Source organism: Salvelinus namaycush, chromosome 1, assembly GCF_016432855.1.
Source record: "Salvelinus namaycush isolate Seneca chromosome 1, SaNama_1.0, whole genome shotgun sequence".
Taxonomy (NCBI): domain Eukaryota; kingdom Metazoa; phylum Chordata; class Actinopteri; order Salmoniformes; family Salmonidae; genus Salvelinus; species Salvelinus namaycush.
The window spans coordinates 68568340-68590955 of NC_052307.1; the positions used below are offsets into that span (position 1 = coordinate 68568340).

Here is a 22616-nt window from a genome sequence, read left to right on the forward strand (position 1 = left end):
TAACAAATAATTAAAGAGTAGCAGTAAAATCACAATAGTGAGGCTCTATACAGGGGGTACCGGTATAGAGTCAATTTGCGGGGGCACCGGTTTGTCGAGGTAATTAAGTAACTGGTTCCACAGCCTTTTTTTCTTTACTCAACTCTTCAGTCAAAGTGTCACCTGAACTTGACATTTTTAGTTTGCCCAAACTTAGCTCCAACATGAGAAAAACGTAGGTAAAAATTCTGTCAACTTAAAATGATGTGTTTGCTCAATTTGCTTCATATGTTCATTCAACTAGAATTTTTTTTATTTTTTATTATCTTACCTAAAACTAGTTACACGCACACAGTGCTTTTAACATACGTTTTAAATGTACATATTTGACACGCATTGACATACATGATTACATTGTGAATGTTCCTTCATACAGTAATTAGTATTCAACATCTCTTCACCTGGGATTTGAACTCACATAGTAAAATGAATATGGTAAAATATGTACATATGTACATTCCTGTATTATGTCCAGTCCCTGTGTTTTCAGAACCCTGCATGAACACAAGTATCCAGTGTACAATTAGGTTTCCTACCAAACATGTATACAAACTTCAAATAGACTCTGGAGTTCCACTGAACACCTTAGAACTGATGTACATTTTTCCTAATTGTCCATTTTCATCTGATCCAGCTAGATGCTCTTGTGGTCTCTTTCTGTTCCTGCACATTATCCTCCCCTGGCTAAAGATCACAACGTCGACTCCAGAGTGTGCAGTGCTGAGTGTGTTGTGCTCTGGGCTGTGACAAAGATTGTATTTCTGCACCAATGGGACCAAAGGGGTTGTATTTCTATGTTGCACAATAGGATCAATACGTTAGCAATCTAACTTTTATAAACTTTGAATAGAGACTCTCCAAAAATACTGATTTTTTTGGTCCAGGAGTTGGCTTCATCAGGGTCCATGAACCTGGATTTTAATTCCCAGATGAATGTTGAATAAAAGGTTGGATAAAAATATTTGAATATGGGACATTTAGAGAATCTAGATAATCAGATATATAAAGTGGTTAAAGCTGGCTAATTCATTGATGCTGCTTTGTGACATAGCCCCATATACTGTTCAGAGACTGTGTGTACACAACACACACTCCTACACTCAATGAGGAAGTGGGCATTTCCTGGTAGTGTTTACATAACTCCAACTAGATGTTGCCCTTAGGAACTGATGTAGGATCTGGGTCAGCTTACACTCTTTGAATTGTAAACTTTGAGGAAAGGGGAAAATACAAACACTGACCTAAGATCAGTGTTAAGGGCTAGTTTATCCAACTGTGTTTACATGGTGCTGTGTGGCTGCTGTCAAACACACAGAGCATATTTGGCGATGTTAACAAAAATGTATGTGAACAGTCAGGTTTGAAACCATGTTGTATATTTGCCATATGGCTGTGTTAGCATGCTAGCTAAAGTCGGGGCATTTGCAAATGCAAGTCTGCAGGTCTCAAACAAGGGAGATCATTATGTGAGCTTGGCTCACCCAATCCAGTTTCCTTTTTCTCCTAATGCATTGAAATGGGACAGCTCTATGTTTTCATTTTGCCCCCGCCCAATGCATTGCTTTAGAAAGAAACCTAAATCTGCTCTTCTGCAATGAGAACATCCCTACCCCAGACATTGGCAATGAGGAATAAAAGTAATTCCCCAGCAAAGGCTGCTCCAGAACGAACAGCCACTTGAGGAGCAAAATAAATCAAAGTTCTGGGGAGTCTCACACAAGGCGATAAAGCCTGAAGGTACGTATTACTTTTGTCTGATGCCTCATGACTGTTTTTGACTGAATCCTTTGCGGGCCACCAGGAGAGAAATGAATAAGCTATGTAGAGCATGGGGCTGCTGCGAGGAGGAATGGCTACTGTGATAGAGTGGAATGGTTCCTCTTTCTCTGGTCAAGGATTCACAAACTGTTACTGTGTAACCACACTGCCTGTTCTGTGGTGCAGAAGGAAATATTCAGCTCTCTAAAAAGCATTTGGTGTGGTGCATGTTCCATTTCTCACACAATTGACGATATCAACTCAGCATCAGGATGTTGTTTAACCCAAATTCTGGAACATTGCTCGTGGCAGCCATTTTTTATTTGTCCTCTAATCATTTGTCTCACTCTCACTCTTTCTGTCTTTCTCCGTCTATTTCTTTCTATTTCTCCCTATCTGTCATTGTCTCTATTGCTTACTCTCTCTGTCTTTCTCTCTCTTTCTCTTCCTCACTAACTCACACTCTTCCTCTCTCTCTAGAAGGCTTTATTTATTCATATGCAGTGGTCCCTGCTCCTCTCTCCTGGCTACCTGCCACATGACTATGGTTTGACCCTGTTAGAGCTGAAACACATTACCCCGTGTCAGGGCCGGCCCTAGACATTAGCAACCCCCGACCGCAAGAAATACATACTTTTTTAGGAACTAAGTCTGAGTCTCAACTTACTGTTGAGAATTAGAATAGCAATTTCAAAATGTGATTGTGCATCAGCAGTTTTTCTCTTGTTATGTCAGTCACTGACTGTCACTCAATTATCCCTTGACAGCTATTTATTTTGGTATTGGTAAGTTAGTCTACCCAGCTGTCTAAACTTGTAGTAATCATGGTCAAATAACCGACCGGGCACGCAGGGCATGTGCCCAGGTGCCCTGACCTACAGGGGGCCCCCATTGATTTTGTTCGTCACTCTCACTCAGATATCATATTAACAAGGCATAAGTCTTGGAAGAATCTATATAATTGCAGAAAATTAGCTATAAAACTGCAAAATCTTCTCTCCACCCCATGGAAAAATGTGTAGAATTGCAGCAAACCTTCTTTTAACTTGCTTTTAATGCATAAGCATGGTAGCAATTGAAAGGGAACCGTTTGGAGATTATGGGAATATTATTAGACCAGTTGAGGACACAACAGTTCACCTAACACAAGACCGACTCCAAACATTACACTGTTGATTACACTGTGAATTTTACATTTACTGTACACATTTGCCACATTTGTATGATAACGAAATGTGAAAATACTCTGGATACGTTCAGTAAAATGATAAGAATATTCTTTAAAATGTGGGGTAGGTGCAACATAAGACAACGACAGTGATAAGGGTTTGAGTAAGAGGAAACTGGTGTCTCCAAGTAGCCACACATCTCTCCAAAGTGTTGACAGTTCCTAAGTAATTTCAATGCACTTGTATGACTCAAAGAAGAGTCTTCAACTATAAGGTGCTTTTTTGACCTCTCCTAGCTGTGCTGTTGAGGAACTAGAGCAAGAACACTTGTAGTTGTTTTGTTTGGAACACAGCCCTGCATCCCCGCCAACACACAATTACTGTTGTTTACGCAATCCAAAAACGTCCATTATAAATGACAATCTGGGTCAGGTGGGCATCATTTGAAAGGTTGTTCTATTGCCAACATGACTTGCTAAGTTATAAAATATGATCTTACAATGTTAGGCTTTCACAGGGCAATTCAGAGAAACAGATCATAATGTTGGTGCGTATAGAAAGGAGTTACACATGCCACGTTTGTCTGTTTTCTTAACAATAGACAAAGATAGGCTCATTCTGTTCAGAACAACCCAGGGTATGACGCTATGTCATCTTGTAACCGTACATCAAACATAGCGATTATAAACGGTGACACTGTACATGACATTAGTTTTATGTTGACGAAATGTGAAGTGAACATTTGGCTTGCTTGTATGACATCAAAGCGGTATTTACAGTTGAAGTGGTAAGTTTACATACACTTACGTTGGAGTCATTAAAACTCGTTTTCAACCACTCCACAAATTTCTTGTTAACAAACTATAGTTTTGGCAAGTCGGTTAGGACATCTACTTTCTGCATGAAACAAGTCATTTTTCCAACAATTGTTTACAGACAGATTATTTCACTTATAATTCACTGTATCACAATTCCAGTGGGTCAGAAGTTTACATACGCTAAGTTGACTGTGCCTTTAAACAGCTTGGAAAATTCCAGAAAATTATGTCATGGCTTTAGAAGCTTCTGATAGGCTAATTGATATCATTTGAGTCAATTGGAGGTGTACCTGTGGATGTATTTCAAGGCCTACCTTCAAGCTCAGTGCCACTTTGCTTGACATAACGGGAAATCAAAAGAAATCAGCAAAGACCTCAGAAAAAAATTGTAGACCTCCACAAGTCTGGTTCATCCTTGGGAGCAGTTTCCAAATGCCTGAAGGTACCATGTTCATCTGTACAAACAATAGTACGCAAGTATAAACACCATGGGACCACGCAACCGTCATACCGCCCAGGAAGAAGATGCGTTCTGTCTCCTAGAGATGAACGTACTTTGGTGCGAAAGTGCAAATCAATCCCAGAACAACAGCAAAGGACCTTGTGAAGATGCTGGAGGAAACCGGTACAAAAGTATCTATATCCACAGTCAAATGAGTCCTATATCGACATAACCTGAAAGGCCACTCAGCAAGGAAGAAGCCACTGCTCCAAACCCGCCATAAAAAAGCCAGACTATGGTTTGCAACTGCACATGGGGACAAAGATCGTACTTTTTGGAGAAATGTCCTCTGGTCTGCTGAAACAAAAATAGAACAGTTTGGCCATAATGACCATCGTTATGTTTGGAGGAAAAAGGGGGAGGCTTGCAAGCCGAAGAACACCATCCCAACTGTGAAGCACGGGGTGGCAGCATCATGTTGTGGGGGTGCTTTGCTGCAAGAGGGACTGGTGCACTTCACAAAATAGATGGCATCATGAGGGAGGAAAATTACGTGGATATATTGAAGCAACATCTCAAGACATCAGTCAGGAAGTTAAAGCTTGGTCATAAATGTTTTATTTTTTTTCACCTTTATTTAACCAGGTAGGCTAGTTGAGAACAAGTTCTCACATACAACATCACAGAGTTACACATGGAATAAACAAACACACAATCGAATAATACAGTAGAAAAATCTATATACAGCATGTGCAAATGAGGTAGGATAAGAGAGGTAAGGCAATAAATAGGCCATGGTGGCGAAGTAATTACAATATACCATTAAACATTGGAGTGATAGATGTGCAGAAGATGAATATGTAAGTAGAGATACTGGGGTTCAAAGGAGCAAGATAAATAAATAAATAACAGTATGGGGATGAGGTAGATTGGATGGGCTATTTACAGATCGGCTATGTACAGGTGCAGTGATCTGTGAGCTGCTCTGACAGCTGGTGCTTAAAGCTAGTGAGGGAGGTAAGAGTCTCCAGCTTCAGAGATTTTTGCAGTTCGTTCCAGTCATTGGCAGCAGAGAACTGGAAGGAGAGGAGGCCAAAGGAAGGATTGGCTTTGGGGGTGACCAGTGAGATATACCTGCTGGAGCGCGTGCTACGGGTGGGTGTTGCTATGGTGACCAGTGAGCTGAGATAAGGCGGGGCTTTACCTAGCAGAGACTTGTAGAAGACCTGGAGCCAGTGGTTTTGGCAACGAGTATGAAGCGAGGGCCAGCCAACGAGAGCATACAAGTCGCAGTGGTGAGTAGTATATGGGGCTTTGGTGACAGAACGGATGGCACTGTGATAGACTGCATCCAATTTGTTGAGTAGAGTGTTGGAGGCTATTTTGTAAATGACATCGCCGAAGTCGAGGATTGGTAGGATGGTCAGTTTTACGAGGGTATGTTTGACAGCATGAGTGAAGGATGCTTTGTTGTGAAATAGGAAGCCGATTCTAGATTTAATTTTGGATTGGAGATGTTTAATGTGAGTCTGGAAGGAGAGTTTACAGTCTAACCAGACATCTAGGTATTTGTAGTTGTCCACATATTCTAAGTCAGAACCGTCCAGAGTATTGATACTGGACGAGCGGGCAGGTGCGGGCAGCGAACGGTTGAAGAAATGGGTCTTCCAAATGGACAATGACCCCAAGCATACTTCCAAAGTTGTGGCAAAATGGCTTGAGGACAACAAAGTCAAGGTATTGGAGTGGCCATCACAAAGCCCTGACCTCAATCCTATAGAAAATTTGTGGGCAGAACTGAAAAAGCATGTACGTGCAAGGAGGCCTACAAACCTGACTCAGTTACACCAGCTCTGTCAGGAAGAATGGGCCAAAATTCAGCCAACTTATTGTGGGAAGCTTGTGAAAGGCTACCCGAAACATTTGACCCAAGTTAAACAATTTAAAGACAATGCTACCAAATACTAATTGAGTGTATGTAAACTTCTGAACCACTGGGAATGTGATGAAAGAAATAAAAGCTGAAATAAATCATTCTCTCTACTATTATTCTGACATTTCACACTCTTAAAATAAAGTGGTGATCCTAACTGACCTAAGACATTGAATTTTTACTAGGATTAAATGTCAGGAATTGTGAAAAACTGAGTTTAAATGTATTTGGCTAAGGTGTATGTAAACTTCCGACATCAACTGTACTTGAATCGTCAATGTCTCGTCTTTCAAAATACATTGAGTCCTCTTAATTTACAGCATTTCTCTCACTCAGACAATTACCGGGAGGGATGGGGGCAACTTCTTGTCGCAAATGTGTGCATGTTCAGAACAACTGTCAGTCAAAACCCTGACTTAATTTATAGCATGTTACTGTGCAGCCAATGCGTTCCATTTTAGGCACTTATCAGTGCCCAAATCTGCCATTTCAACCTGTCTATGGGTGTGAGTGCTTAGGACCCCCAAAAGGCTAGGGCCAGCCCTGTCCCCTGCTTCAGAACTGAGGTATCAGGGATGGAATGGTGCATACCCCCTTCCTCTCTACCTTGGTTGAAGAGCCTGGAACTGGATGTAATAAAAGTAGAGGGGACATTCTCCTAGTTCGTGTGATTGGAGGTCAATGTTGGGATTCTGCCCAATCATCTGTTGGCCTATAGGGTTGATAGGATATCATACACTGTTCATTGTTGATGCCTTCTCACACACACACACACACACACACACACACACACACACACACACACACACACACACACACACACACACACACACACACACACACACACACGTAGCCTTACTGGAACACAAATAACCCCTACTGTATGTCTCTGTGGAGATAAACCAAGTATCTCTAAATATCTGGTGAGTAGGGGCTAAATGTGTGTTGAGCATTTAAGAGTTTAATATGAAAGCAAACCACAGCCAATTAAAGGGGTATCACATGACTATAATATAGAGAGCAATAAAATCTAAATTATCTATCTATTTCCCTCATACACTTTCCACTAAACTGTAAACTGTCAATAATTGCCGATGTGACATACACAACTGTTTAAAGTACCATACTGTTGCTTATCACTGTCTTCAGTCTTCTTTGCATTGCATTATGGCTATTGCCCATTTGTCAAGTCAAGGCTGGGCAACCCTGGATGTGGAATGCAACAGGTTCTGAAGGATTATGTTTTAAAATGTAAATAAACAAATGTGAGTCCACACTATGTCAGTATTGAAAAAGCAGTGATAATCCTATTCTTAATTAAATGAATAACCAGTTGAGTTTAGCCACCAACTAAAACACAAAGGTATTCAGAGGAGCACGCCTATTTTATTCTGCATTTAATTTACACCTGGTGAGTAAATGTAACCCATTCATTATTGGAAAAGTAGGCCTATCTCATTTAAGGTAAATAAATGTTAACAACTATGTTATTACATGGAGAACAGTCATTACAGTGAGTGTCAGGGTCATCGTGTCATTTTAACATTTAATGTGAAAAAATTGCAGTAAAATGGAAGAAGGCAATATGTTTACTATAATGTGCAATGACAGTTCTTTAATAAAATGTACTACATTGCATACATCCCAATAACACATGTGCTAAGTGAAATTGATTCTAAAACCAATTAGTTCTTCAAATGATCGTCTCAATTCAACTGGACAGACAGGAAAGCAAATTGGACTCATTTGGTGTCCCTCAACGGAAGACGTCTATTCATCAGCCATTTGGTTCATGGAGATTGGGCTACCTCTACAGCGCAGACAGCGCAGGGGACTGGAGCACATTTCACACATGATTACGTTCATACGTTGACTAATTTCGGTCATCCACTCCGCACTGAATAAACAGCACCGCCCCAATCTCCCCTTGGTTGTTTGTTTTAAGTGAAGAGCGATCCATCGCAGAGCGCCGGGCTCGATTGACACTGTCTGATGATCTGCTACTGCGGCTGGCTCAGAATAACAAGGCTGCTCGCTAATACCTGTGTATCGGGGCTTTCGCCAAAACACCGAGCGAATAGGATCCAAAAAAGCCAACAAGGCAAGCAAGAACGCCGCGCCGCCGAAGTCCGCACCACAGGATGGCTTCGGGAGACCTTTACGAGGTACTGTGAAACCATGTCTAAGCGACATACTCTGTAGTATTGACGAATACTGGAATTAGGAAGTAAGGGGAGGTCCTCGTTTATGGTGAAAAAACGAAGTCCTAAACCCTTTAACAGGCGTAACTAACCAACCCTCTCGAGAAGATGAGGCTCGTCTTTTTTTCGATGTGCCTCGGCGACTTTTGTATGGGGTGAATTGTATAGAGTTGTGAGTGTTCGCGTAAGCGATAAGATCATAAAATATAAACTCCCTATCGGTCGCGCTTGTTGAAAGTCATGATAAAGTGACAAGAGCACTAAAGGGACACGTTAAATTGCTCCAGACTGGTGTTGGTTAGGAAGGTGCGCATGCCAGAGGATAGGCAATGTATTATTAGCCTAGCAAACATTTAGTGGAGGTGACAACAATGTAGTGGAGAAGCTTCGATGGAGTTATTGTGGTTTAACTAGATGATGCATGTGTCATGCCAGAATGTGCGCCTCAACAATTCCGGGGCGAAAAGTTTGCTACATGTTGGGTGATGGATGGATGGAATAGCCTAGAAGGTCTCGATGATTACGCGCACATCCCACTGGGCACATACGTCAGTTCAACGTCTAGTTTTGATTTAGGCCTAGATTTGGTTGAGTTTTCAACCAACGTGAATTCAACGTAAAATCAATGACATGGTGCATTTTTTTGTTGGATTTAGGTTAAAAGTTGGGTGAATAAAGATGCCCTTATGTTGATGACTTTTTGCAAATCCAGTTTTCCACGTTGATTCAACGTCATCACATTGCTTTTCGGGGGTGGAAATTATGTGGAAACAACGTTGATTCAACCAGTTTTGGCCCAATGGGGGTGGCATGACTTTTATGGTGATAGATTGACCAAGATGTTGGCAGCAATAAATACAGTCTTCCATGCTTGTATTGTGCTTATTGTAGGCCTATTGTTGACAATGTTGCTGACTCCAACTCTTCTTTATTGGAGGAGTGGTGTCATGCGACCTTGTTTCAGTTTCTTTTCACCATGGCCTATACCAGTTGCACTACAAGGTCATCAACTAGTTGGATTGCCTGGTCATCACCAGATAGGTAAATAAGTTGCCTTGCACTTGACCTATTGTGTGGCATGTCACCATCAACTGTTGACCAGGTTGACATTAGTGCTTGTTCTCAGCTGTGAGCTATTTCCTGCGGTTTGTTGTCATAACTAAAATGTGTGCTTTCCTCTGATTTATTGGCTAGGAATTCTCTGTGACATTGTTTCACTATTGCTTTGAGAAATGGTTTAGTCAGTTGAAATGGCTTCTGAAATTATCCCCGTCTGACTGTTTTCCTTAGGCTGTAGTGATTTATTATAATTCTTATTCATTACATTTACATTTGAGTCATTTAGCAGACGCTCTTATCCAGAGCGACTTACAGGAGTGAGTGCGTACATATTCATACTGGCCCCCCTTGGGAATCGAACCCACAACCCTGGTGTAGCAACCGCCATGCTCTACCAATTGAGCCATTAGTAATAACAAGTCATTTTTAGTCATTAGGAATAACATTGTCATAAGTCCTACATTTCCTGTGTTTGCTGACATAGTTGGAAAATGTGCATGTCCACTTTCCACCAAATACTCCTCTTCAGGTGTTTGAATCCATATTAATTTTAATCGTTGCACCGTAAACAGTTGACATTAAAAAAACAATGCAGTAATGAGAAATGCACTTAAATGATGGGAGGTCTGTTGCTCTGTATAACCTAACAAGCCCAGGTCACATTTCATATGGCATATTAATTGGCTACAATGTAAATGTGCAATTTCTGACGGTCAAAACGATCACTTATTGAAATTGACAGTTAGCACATGTTCCTTCTGGAGGTGCCTTTTTTGCACATAGATCTGTGTATTCCAGTAAGCGAGGTAAACTGGTTCAATCACATGTGGTAATACAAGTATGAGAGGAAGACTTCACTATCAATAGTGTCCCTCTGTATGACTCATGAATTGGATTCAGGAAATGTAGGCCTGTAAGTGTGTTACATGTGAAGGTGTGTTTAGGCTACCTAACAAACTGTAGAACTATGATACACTTCGTTTAGAAGAATTAAGAAGCTATGATTTGCAGAAGAGGAATTTGAACTGTAGTTTTTACTTTCCAATTAGGAACTACAACATCTAGGCCTATACACCCAGTTAAATGCCATGCAAGTTGAATCAAAATGATCTGAATCAAATTTGAAACATTGAAGAGCTCAGAATTATTGATATTTCAAGATCATGTCTCAACTTAATTTCACAAAGTTTTCAGAGGAATATCTTTGAAATATAATAGGCCTATGATTGTACAATTATGCTACTTTCTTATGCACCATCACTCAAACATTAATCTCTCTGTTTCTCTCTCTCTGCTTCTCTTTCTGCTTCTCTCTGTCCACACACACACACACACACACACACACTCTCTCTCTCGCTCTCACACACACACACTCATTTTATGTTCTCCCTCTCCATATCTCATATTGATTGAGATGGTCTGGTCTATTCAAATGGCCACCTACACTAGATGCTCCAATGTCTCAGAACACCTGCAGTTCTGCTAAATCCTCTGCTGTGTGACTGAGCAGCAGTAATCCTATGGATTAGCAATAGATAGGCTATATTTAGGAGTTTGTGTTATGTTATCAAGAAATGCATGATATGATGTAGGGAAATATGAATATTCTGTTATAGAAATAAATCACATTTGTACGCCTCCAGAAAATGTCATAAAAGTGGTCATGGAGTGAGCTAAATTAGAACCTTTTAAATAGTCAGCAAGTGATATAAATATTGTTCAACTTGATGAGCTGTCAAGGTGCAGCTGAAATAATCATCAGTTCATTATTCTCTTCATTTAAAATTCATAAAGTAATCAAGTTGTTAACCATCAACATGCAGCCTTTATCAGCACAATTGAAAGACACAACACACGACCACAAGTTCTTGTTCAAAACAAACGTAGTTGTAACTGGCCATTGGGAGCGGTGGAGAGAGACTGGAGGAAATGGGTTGGCCTCGCAGGGGGAAACATGAGGGCAATAAACTATGCATTGCATGGGAGATATACAACACTTAATGGGTCGCCAAATACACTGAAGCTGTCTCAGAGACAGTATACTCACAATGTGTTCTTTGAGTCTTCAAGCCCATTGCTTAATTTGAGATTTGGCTTCTTTCATGAATTCGGTGTTCACCAACAAACATAAATGTCAATTTAATTGTAGAAGGACTAAATTAACCCCTATGACAACCTTTAAACTGCAGTACTCATCCCTGGAAGACCTCAGTGTGTTCCTGCTATACCTAGGCTCTGGGTACTGTGAACAGGATGCTCAGGACAGGCATCTCCCCCTCCACTGATTCCCTGCCAGCTCATAGTCATGTATTGTGTGTGTTGTTGAACCCCTCTCCAACTCACTCCCCTTGTCTGTTTTACTAACCTGAGGAAGGAGAGTGTTTTCTCTCTCTGAAGTCAGCTTTGATCTGGTTTGTGTGACAGTGCGCGGGGCGGTAAGCATCATAATCGTCTCTTCATGACATCCCTGCTGCTCGCCCATCTTAGGTTGTTTAGTCATACTAATGTGCACAGCACCTTGGGTGGCAGGAGCATTTGTCACTGCTGGAGCTCAACAGCTCCACATCCACACCTAAAGCCTTTAACATTAAACATTCTCCTGATAGACTAGTTGGAATGCAGAGGGAATAGAGGAGGTGTGTGTGTATTTATTTTTTGTTTCTCGTGTTTATGTCCACTTGTCTGCAAATGTGCACGTAATCAGTGTTTCTTGTCTTGTGACTCCTATTGAATAGTTGGTGAACAGGCATACAGAAATAATCAATTTGGAAGTAAGAACCCAGCAGGGTGACATGTCAGGTCCGGCCACTAACAATGGCCCTTATGTCAGAGTGAGAAAGAGGATGCTACGGTCTCATTACACCAGCCCAACTGTGTGTGTGTCTGTGTATATGCATGCACGGGTGTGTGTGTGTGTGTGTGTGTGTGTGTGTGTGTGTGTGTGTGTGTGTGTGTGTGTGTGTGTGTGTGCTACTGAGATTGAACGTCTGCCCCCTGCTGATTGTCCCCCTTGGGGGTGGTCATTGTCAGAAGGAGCAGACTGGCCAGGGCCACCATGGTGCTGTAAGAAGCAGCTGGCTCCAGGGAATGAGGTGAAGACTCCACAGCACAAGTCTCTTTAATATATCTCCTCTCTCTGGTAATGAGCAAGCTGGGCACAAACCACCATTCAGGCTCAATATGATACACTGTGTACAGTGCATTTGGAAAGTATTCAGACCCCTTCACTATTTCCACATTTTGTTACGTTACAGCCTAATTCTAAAATGTATTAAATAAATAAAAATCCTCATCAATCGACACACAATTTCCCAGAATGACAAAGCGAAAACAGGTTTAGACATTTTAGCAAATTTATTAAAAAAATACCTTATTTACATAAGTATTCAGACTCTTTGTTATGAGACTCTAAATTGATCATCCTTCAGATGTTTCTACAACTTGATTGGAGTCCACCTGTGGTAAATTAAATTGATTGGACATGATTTGGAAAGGCACACACCTGTCTATATAATGTCCCACAGTTGACAGTGCATGTCAGAGCAAAAAAACAAGCCATGAAGTCGAAGAAATTGTCCGTAGAGCTCAGAGACAGAATTGTGTCGAGCCACAGATATGGGGAAGGGTACCAAAAAATGTTCTGTGGCATTGAAGGTACTCAAGAACACAGTGGCCTCCATCATTCTTAAATGGAAGAAGTTTGGAACCACCAAGACTATTTCTAGAACTGTCCTCCTGGTCAAACTGAGCAATCGGGGGAGAAGGGCCTTGGTCAGGGAGGTGACCAAGAACACGATGGCCACTCTGACAGACCTCATCTGTGGAGATGGGAGAACCTTCCAGAAGGACAACCATCTGTGCAGCACCACCAATTAGGCCTTTATGGTAGATTGGCCAGGCAGGAGCCACTCCTCAATAAAAGGCACATGACAGTCCGCTTGGAGTTTGCCAAAAGGCACTTAAAGGACTCTCAGACCATGAGAAACAAGATTCTCTGGTCTGATGAAACCAAGATTGAATTCTTTGGCCTGAATGCCAAGTGTCACATATGGAGGAAACCAGGCACAGCTCATCACCTGGCCAATACCATCCCTACGGTGAAGCATGGTGATGGCAGCATCATGCTGTGGGGATGTTTTTCAGCGGCAGGGACTGGGAGACTAGTCAGGATCGAGGGAAAGATGAACTGAGCAAAGTAGAGATATCCTTGATGAAAACCTGCTCCAGAGCACTCAGGACCTCAGACTGGGGTTCACCTTCCAACAGGACAACGACCCAAAGCACACAGCCAAGACAATGGAGGAGTGGATTCGGGACAAGTCTCTGAATGTCCTTGAGTGGCCCAGCCAGCGCCCGGACTTGAACCTGATCGAACATCTCTGGAGAGACCTGAAAATAGCTCTGCAGAGCTTGAGAGGATCTGCAGAGAAGAATGGGTGACACTCCCCAAATACAGGTGTGCCAAGCTTGTAGCGTCATACCCAATAATCAAGGCTGTAATCGCTGCCATAGGTGCTTCAACAAAGTACCGAGTAAAGGGTCTGAATGCTTATGTAAATGTCATATTTATTTGTTTATTTATTTTGTAAATTTGCCAACATTTCAAAAAAACTGTTTTTGCTTTGTCATTATGGGGTATGGTGTGTAGATTGGGGGGGTGTTTAATCCATTTTAGAATAAGGCTGTAATGTAACAAATTGTGGAAAAAGTGGGGTCTGAATACTTTCTGAATGCACTGTAACTGTTATACACAGGCCAGCATAATATCAATGTGGAGCGGCTCTGTATTTATATGTACCTGTTGCTCATCCCATCACTGTCTGGTAATGGGCAGATGGCCATTTGGGCTCAGTGTCCTACTATGTGTTAATGGGCTTGCTGGGAGGCAGACGGCCATTCCGGCTTTCTGTGTTTGTGTGTTACACAGATGTGTATGTCGTGTTGAGCTCTGCTCGCTCTCTCCTGTGTGGGAGTAAATTACTACTTTTTGTTACTCCTTTTTTCTTTTAAAAAGGCATTTCATTACACTCTCCTCTGTATACACACACACACACACACACACACACACACACACACACACACACACACTGCCCCTCCCACCTTCGATGCGAGGGCTAAGTCAAGCTCCATTGAAGTCATGTGGGTGGGAGGATGTTTTCTAAAGGAAAGGAGAAAAGCATTTGAACTGGAGGCAGGCAGCTACATAGCTAGTTGGGAGGGTAAAGTATAGTAGCCAGACTGATGTCTGCATGCTCCTTCGTGTGGGAGTCTGCTTGTCTTCCCACAGCATGTCATCTGCAGCATTGTGTATGAGACCACTAAACACCAAGGAAATGCTGGGGCTAAATGGCAGGGCACTTCCATCTGGTACAAGGTCAACTGCTGAAGAAAAACAACTCTTGGCAAGATGTGAGGTTGTGTGATGAATGGAGGACTGGATCAAGAAATGGATTGCAGTATAAAACAGACTCTGTTCTCTATAAAACGCCCCCTTTCCAAAACTAATTTGGTTTCTATCTTTGTTGTACTGTCAGAGAACAACCTAGGTCAACAGTTCACGTTAGTAGCTGACAATCAGTGTACTGTATATTCATTTGCAAACTAAGAGCCCATCACAGATTATTGAAAGAGGAGATCATAGATATCGAGTTGTCTAATAACACACTTGAATTCTACAGTGTGTGGCTTCCTAAATGTGATAATAAAGATTGAATGAGCCTATTATTGCTTTTCTGCAGCATGTAATGATGGTTATTGGAATAAAGCATGAATGGCAACAGAGAACCTCAGTGAGGTCCCTGAAGCATCACGGTCTGCTGCTAGTTTCTCCAGTGCCATTATCAACTTCCTCCATGAGAACAGGAGATCTAGGGGGAAGGTCCCTCCTGAGATGATGTGGTGGAGGGCGTGAGAGAGCTGCTGTCAACCAATTAGGCTTGTTTCTGTCTGCTTGGTCTCTGGGGGAGGACATGCAACAGGCAAACAGGAGAACACCTGTACTACACGCACATCTATACACACATGAACATACTCCGAAAACAGAATGTTATACAGAATAATATAGACCCCTGAAAGGGTCATGACCCATGACCCAGAGAACATAACCTTTATTATGCATCCGGGTGTCTGTGTGTAGAATGGAGAAAGCTCCCCCTTGACTATTTGTATTCTGTGGTCATTCATAATGGCTCTGTCAAATGTCATGTTCAACCTGTGTGTGTGTGACCATGAATATCCACAGTCATATTTAAGGGTTCTCCATGATAGCAGCCTACATGTCAGCCTATGGGTTCTTATCTCCTTCCCGCAGTGGGTCCTACTGTATCTGCCACCAGCAAGACGTTACAAATGTACTTTTAGGAATCAACTATCCCCGGAAGCCGAGAGACATACACTACATGACACCACTACAAAAGTATGTGGACACCTGCTTGTTGGACATCTCATTCCAGAATCATGGGCATTAACATGGGAGTTGGTCCCTCCTTTGCTGCTATATCAGCCTCCACTCTTCTGGGAAGGCTTTCCACTAGATGCTGGAACATTGCTGCAGGGACTTGCTTCCATTCAGCCACGAGCATTAGTGAGGCCGGTTACAGATGTTGGGAGATTAGGCCTGACTCGCAGTCGGCGTTTCAATTCATCCCAAATGTGTTCAATGGGGTTGAGGCCAGGGCTCTGTGCAGGCCAGTCAAGTTCTTCCACACTGATCTCGAGAAATCATTTCTGTATGGACCTCGCTTTGTACACGTGGGCATTGTCATGCTGAAACAGGAAAGGGCCTTCCCCAAACTGTTGCCACAAAGTTAGAGGCAAAGAATTGTCTAGAATGTCATTGTATGCTGTAGCGTTAAGATTTCCCTTCACTGGAACTAAGGGGCCTAGCCCGAACCATAAAAAACATTATTCCTCCTCCACCAAACTTTACAGTTGGCACTATGCATTGGAGCATATTCTCCTGGCATCCGCCAAACTCAGATTAATCCGTCAGACTGCCAGATGGTGAAGTGTTATTCATCACTCCGGAGAACGCATTTCCACTGCCCCAGAGTCCAATAGCGGCAATCTTTACACCACTCCAGCCGAGACTTGGCATTGCGCATGGTGATCTTAGGCTTGTGTACGGCTGCTCGGCCATGGAAACCCATTTCATGAAGCTCCCGACGAACAGTTCTTGTGCTGACGTTGGTTCCAGAGGCAGTTTGGAACTCTGTAGTGAGTGTTGCCACTGAGGACAGACAATTTTTGCGAGCTGTGCGCTCCAGCACTCGCCAGTCCTGTTCTGTGAGCTTGTGTGGCCTACCACTTCACGGCTGAGCCGTTGTTGCTCTTAAACATTTTCCCTTCACAATAACAGCACTTACAGTTGACCGGGGCAGCTCTAGCAGGGCAGAAATTTGACAAACTGACTTGTTGGGAAAGGTGGCATGCTATGACGGTGCCACATTGAAAGTCACTGAGCTCTTCAGCAAGGCCATTCTTCTGCCAATGTTTGTCTATGCAGATTGCATGGCTGTGTTCTAGATTGTATACACCTGTCAACAACGGGTGTGGCTGAAATAGCCAAATCCACTCATTTGAAGAGGTGTCCGCATACATTTGCATATGTCTAAGTAATTCATGAAGTTATCTGTGCTAGAATAGTCTGAGATGTTAAGTTTTACTCTAATTTTGAATGGAGATGAGATATGCTGCCCTGAAGTTCCCAGCTCTCTGGAGTTGGTACTATTGGCCGGCTTGAGTAGTGTTAATATAGAGTTTAGGAAGAAGAAGTGCTTTGTGCTTGTGTCTGTAGCTTATACTGTAAGTGTCTATATGTCAAAACCAAATTATTTGGTCAGCTTTGAAACAGATTCTTCCCCTTCAGAGATCCTTCTGTTTAGTCAGGGGTGTGTGTGTGTGTGTGTGTGTGTGTGTGTGTACTATTCCACTGACTTCTACTCTTTATCAGTACATTTGTGTTCCTCTGCCAGTCCTTCTGTGTTGGAGCCAGGATGGAATTGCTTCTATTGTTGGTCTTTCTGTTTGTGTGTGTGCTGTTCTTATTGAGTCTGTCTGTGTCAGTCTACACTGACACAGACAGACTCAATAAGAGTATTCCAGATATAGTCGCTGAACATTGAACGCTTCCTCGTTGGTAATGGACTTGTTCGGTGCTACCAAACATTGTCTTCATCATTACCAGCTCTCCTGAGTCTAGTTATTGTGCATTTGAGAATATGTCAAAAACACCCTGCCTGTCTGTTACACAATGGACAAACTAGACTGTAGTGTAGGCATTATAATCACCCATTTCATTTCATGTTTCTAAAACAATGAAATCTCTCAAGTGAATGAGAAAGTACCCATTGCTTTCAGACAGCAGTTTGGAGTCACGCTTCTCACTTGTTTATAGGCACGACATGGCTTTCACCTCGAAGTGATTATTAAATACTTTGACAACCCTGTTTGTAAGCTTTCAAATGATATCAAACCCAACTGTTTATCTTTTTTCAGTGATGAAACATGGATGTCTCATGGTAGGGTGGGTATGCAAAAGGGGTCAACTTTGAGCACCTTTATCTCCTGAATGTTTTGGCAATTATGTCAAGCAAGTCACTTTCTGACCACTTCTACCATGGGCAAACATGCATGGAAGGTTTCGTTCAAATCCAAAGTGGGGCAGTCAGAAAGTGATTGAATCCATATAGAACTACCCGTATGCCAAAATACTCAGTCTGTCAGCTCCACATTTGACATTATTGAAGTTACAAACTTGAAATGTACCACTCTGACTTGCTGATCAATCCTCTATCATCATCCACAGAACAGATATCTGGTTCATCTGTATGGTGTGATCACAGTGCTGCTCCCATTGTTCCTCTCCTACATCTCCCATAACCGCTCTCTCTAATGCATGGTGAGAGCTTGCCTATCAGCACAGCAATTCCAGAACAGAATCACTGGTTATGCTAACATTAAAGAGGAGAGATTCAAAGTGGAGCTCTAACCTGGTCAGATTTGATTTACATCCCTATTACACATGCTTACTAGAGAATGTCATGGTGACAGGTGGTATTTTTTTAATCTGATTTGAAATCATTACAAATGGTATCGTGTGCAAATTTATGAATGAATCGCCAAGAAACTGATAGGTATTTATTAGGTAAGGATAATGTCATTGAATTGTGATCATGTCTGACTCTCTTTCTTGATTTTCTCCCTCTAGGTGGAGCGGATCATGGACAAGCGGCGCAACAAGAAGGGCAAGTGGGAGTACCTGATCCGGTGGAAGGGTTACGGCAGCAAGGAGGACACCTGGGAGCCCGAGCACCACCTGCTGCACTGTGAGGAGTTCATCGACGGCCTGCATCTGCACACCCAACACAAACGACCCAAACCCCCCAAGCTGCCCCCCGGGACGGCAGGGGGACCATGGAGGCCGGGAGGGCCCCCAGGGGGGGTTGGACCACACCTCCTATCCGCCCGTCCTCCCGCCCCAGACACCCCGAGAGCACGAGCAGAGGCACGTAAGAAGAAAAGGACTAGTGTTAGTCCAGGGGCCGGGGTTAATCCTGAGGCAGGAGTAAGGGAGGGCATGGGTTTGGGGGTTGGTACTGGAGCTTCTCAGAAGCAGAAGAAGGTGAGCGGAGGAGGAGCTGGAGGAGGAGGGGGGGGGAAGCATGTCTCTCCACACAGGATGACCAAAGCTATGCCGTACAAGGCTCCTCCGGGGGGACTGCAGTTTGTGCCCCCGGTAAGGGCCCCTCATAACGGACTACAGAATGGAGAGATGGACCCTGTCCTGTACCGGGCAGCAGCCGGGACACACAGACTGACCCATGACACGGAGAGGGTGATGGGGGGCATGGAAACCTCCGGGACACCGCTGGTCAATGAACTAGGTAAGTGACGCACTCTGGATGGTGTATATATACCTTTATTATAGATAGTTGGACCATGAGTTTGTCCTGGCCAAGTGACCTGGCCAGGAAACATTCGGGCCCCTAGCTATTGATTGAATGAACATGTGCAGAGAACTCTAGGATTTCTAGTAGGATTGATAGACAGAGGGATAGACGGAACATTTACATCACAGCTTGAGGTGATGCTGGTTTGCTCAGTCAGCTTGCTATCTTGCCAATGTTAGCTTACATAATAGCCCAGTGGAAATTACATTGTTATATTGTTGTTGTCATTTTCGTTTTCACTCAATTCCGATTCAATGTAGTTTTGTTCTCTATTGAATTACAGTGATTCCAGCGGGATGGGAATATTTGAAATGGAAACGCATTGTATCCTGGACAGTTAGCTACATGCCATAGTGGATTTGGTAAACCAGGTTGTATCTCAGCATTGTACCAGATGTATAAGATGTAGATGAGACAGCCAGAGGATGCCTCCGTAGCCTATAGTTGAATGCATGCTCTGTGAGGTCCTTATGGTTCAGTATTGTACTACTGAGAGTGGTGATAAGGACAGTGAATTTCAGTCCCGGGTCACAGTCCAAGACTAGTCTCATTGAGTTAATGATTATATTTATAAAGTCCTTTCCACCTATGTCAGGGTCAAATCACAATGTGTGGGGGCTGTTTGTCATCACATTGATAGTTAGATTCTTCTACATTTGTCTGGATAGACTGGCTGTTTGTCATCACATTGATAGTGGTAGTATTTTGCACTCTTATTATGATTTTGTTTTAGTACAATCTCATACCCAAGCAAATCAGTGCCATGTGGCAAATTTAACACATTACAGCATACTGATGATATACTGAAGGCAGTTAATGGCCACATTACCACAGTGTGTTACACTTTACAACTTGAAACACAATACTATTGTACACCTCATATTTGTGTTAGGTGTGAATCATGTTCTGTAAAGCATTTAATTGTTGCTGTTCTCTATTATCACTCAGGATAAGCTGGAGCCCTAGGCCACGGTAGAGCTGTGAAGATGTTGAATAATGTTTGGTTATCTGACTAGAACAAGACATGGAAAGTCACTGCATTTATTTGCGTCAAACTACGAAGAAAAGCCAAAAGCAGGCATGCTTGTATTACCCTTGTAAAAAGCATAAACAATCTGTGTGTTTCCACAGACAATTATTGTTTTCCTATCCAGAATCAGTAGACCCCAGCTGAAAGGCACAGCAATGGGCTCATAAATGTGACCTGTTTCAAGAAGCTAGGCTTATGTCGTACTTCACAGGAGAGGCATTTGAACGTAATTGTTTTATTTTTATAAAAATGTGTTTTTTGGGCAGAAATGCCTTCTGGAATATGTGAACGTTCATCTGTCTTAATAACAAACTTGTATGCCATGTGTAAATAGAAATACAATTGTTAAATTACGAGCCTAGTTGGTTTAGCCACGGAAAAAGCCAGGAACCTTCCCGCTAGCCATGATTGGCTGAGATAATTGCTGGGCTGGACTTGCCGAGAGATGAGTTTGGATTGGTCTGCCATATAGCATGCTTCTGTCAATAACAGAAGCCTTCCTACCGCAGATTTTTTTGAAAGATTTAACGTTAGCCATGGAGAACTGCAGAAGTGTTGCTACTGCTCGAAACAACATTGCTTCCCTGAATTTAGCAGGTGCTATTGACAAAGTGGGGAAAAGTTGTGGACTACTTTCTGCACACGGTCAGTGTGAACTGGAGTGACTTGACACAACGCAGGCCAAACAAGTTGTACAAACAAAACAGAAACACGGGACGTCTTATTTAGTCAGCTAAAGGGGTTCCAGGCTGCTTTGAAGCATCCATCCATGTTTACGGGTAAGAGTCTAGCTACACTTTCAGATATTATACATTTCTAATTTAGTCAGAAAGTCGTTTTCATTGCAAGTTAAAATGTACTGTAACCTAGCAACCGTTAGCTTGCTGGCTCGCTAGCTACTGTTGCGTGTGATCTGTGTAGTAATATTATTTGTATCTCAGAATGCCTTTTGCATTGCTAGTTATAGCCTAATGTTAGCTAAATAGCTAACAATGAACCTAGTTGGTTAGCTTTAGCTACCTGCAGAAACATACTACAGAATTTCATGCATGGTGGCTAGCTATGACAATCAGTTTGTATTGCTAGTAGTATGGGTTGGGGACTATGATTAATTGTTTACCTAGCTAGCTACATGTCTAAACAAAAGACTCCAATTCACCAGATTACATGACCCATCAAGTTAGCCAGGTGTGTCTGGGGGTGAATACGGCCATCTATTGTATTTCATGAACATGTGTACATGTCTAGACAATAGTGACTCATCCACATATCTAGATGTGGCTGGGGCTATAGCATTTCTTTCACATGACCCATCAATTTAGACAAGTGTGTCTCGGTAAGCATCATCTAATAATTATAACATATTTGTACAACATTTCTATCTGAACACTTTCTATTTTGATATTCCTACTATGGAAATATACAAGTAACCATTTCACTGTACCATTTACACCTTTTGTATCCTGTGCATGTGACAAAAAAAACTTTGATTTTGTTTGATATATAATGTGAACAACAACATTGCCTGCACCAAAGGCAGATTTAGTATATAGGCAAAGGACTACATAGTGTATTGTTACCTGGAGTTTTTCCTTATTGTAAGCTACTACATTCACCACTTTTAGTCTTGAAATCTTTGGTTTACCTTCATAGAAACATTTGCCTCTATGGTCCCATCGCAACGAGTGTAATAGTTTATTGGTTGGGTGATAACATTGACCTACGATGTCTAATGTCACGAGATGACAGAGGATGACAGAGCCTTGGATTCTAACATCTGGCTGGGGTCTGGGGACTCTGAAAGGCCTACCTACCCCTGAGGGATCAAACCAAGGTTTGGACACGGTTTTCCAGCATTTACGATCTAGCTCTTTTTCCCATGGTCAAATCAGATCATAGAATACTTGTGCTGAAACATTTGTTGTGATGAAATATATTTGTAGAAATAGAATAAATTATCATTGTAGTTGGTAATGTCTCAATGGGTCAAGTTATGTTTTCCTTGGTCAGTAACTGAATGTTGGTCCCTGTTTGGTCTTCTGTGCTCAGTAACTTGACCTGTAAACAAAAATGAGTCACTTTGTGTCTCTCTGAGGATCCTAGTCTTGCATTTGAATGTTGTCACAGCCACAGTTTACCCCAGACTGGGGAATTGGTGTGAATCCATTCGCTGTGCTCATTTGCAGTCATGCCTCTTTCATTGTCTTAGAAACGAAT

At 42.3% G+C, this 22616-nt stretch overlaps 1 protein-coding gene across 1 annotated transcript in view; it reads left to right on the top strand.

Moving 5' to 3' along the window:
- The first annotated feature begins 8063 nt into the window (after nt 1-8063).
- LOC120047902 (chromodomain Y-like protein 2) overlaps nt 8064-22616 on the top strand; it is a 61091-nt gene continuing 46538 nt past the window's right edge. The window contains exons 1-2 of the mRNA XM_038993497.1: nt 8064-8324; nt 18628-19303. Of these exons, the coding sequence (XP_038849425.1) occupies nt 8301-8324; nt 18628-19303 (700 nt within the window). The 5' untranslated portion in view covers nt 8064-8300. The remainder of the gene's footprint in view (nt 8325-18627; nt 19304-22616) is intronic.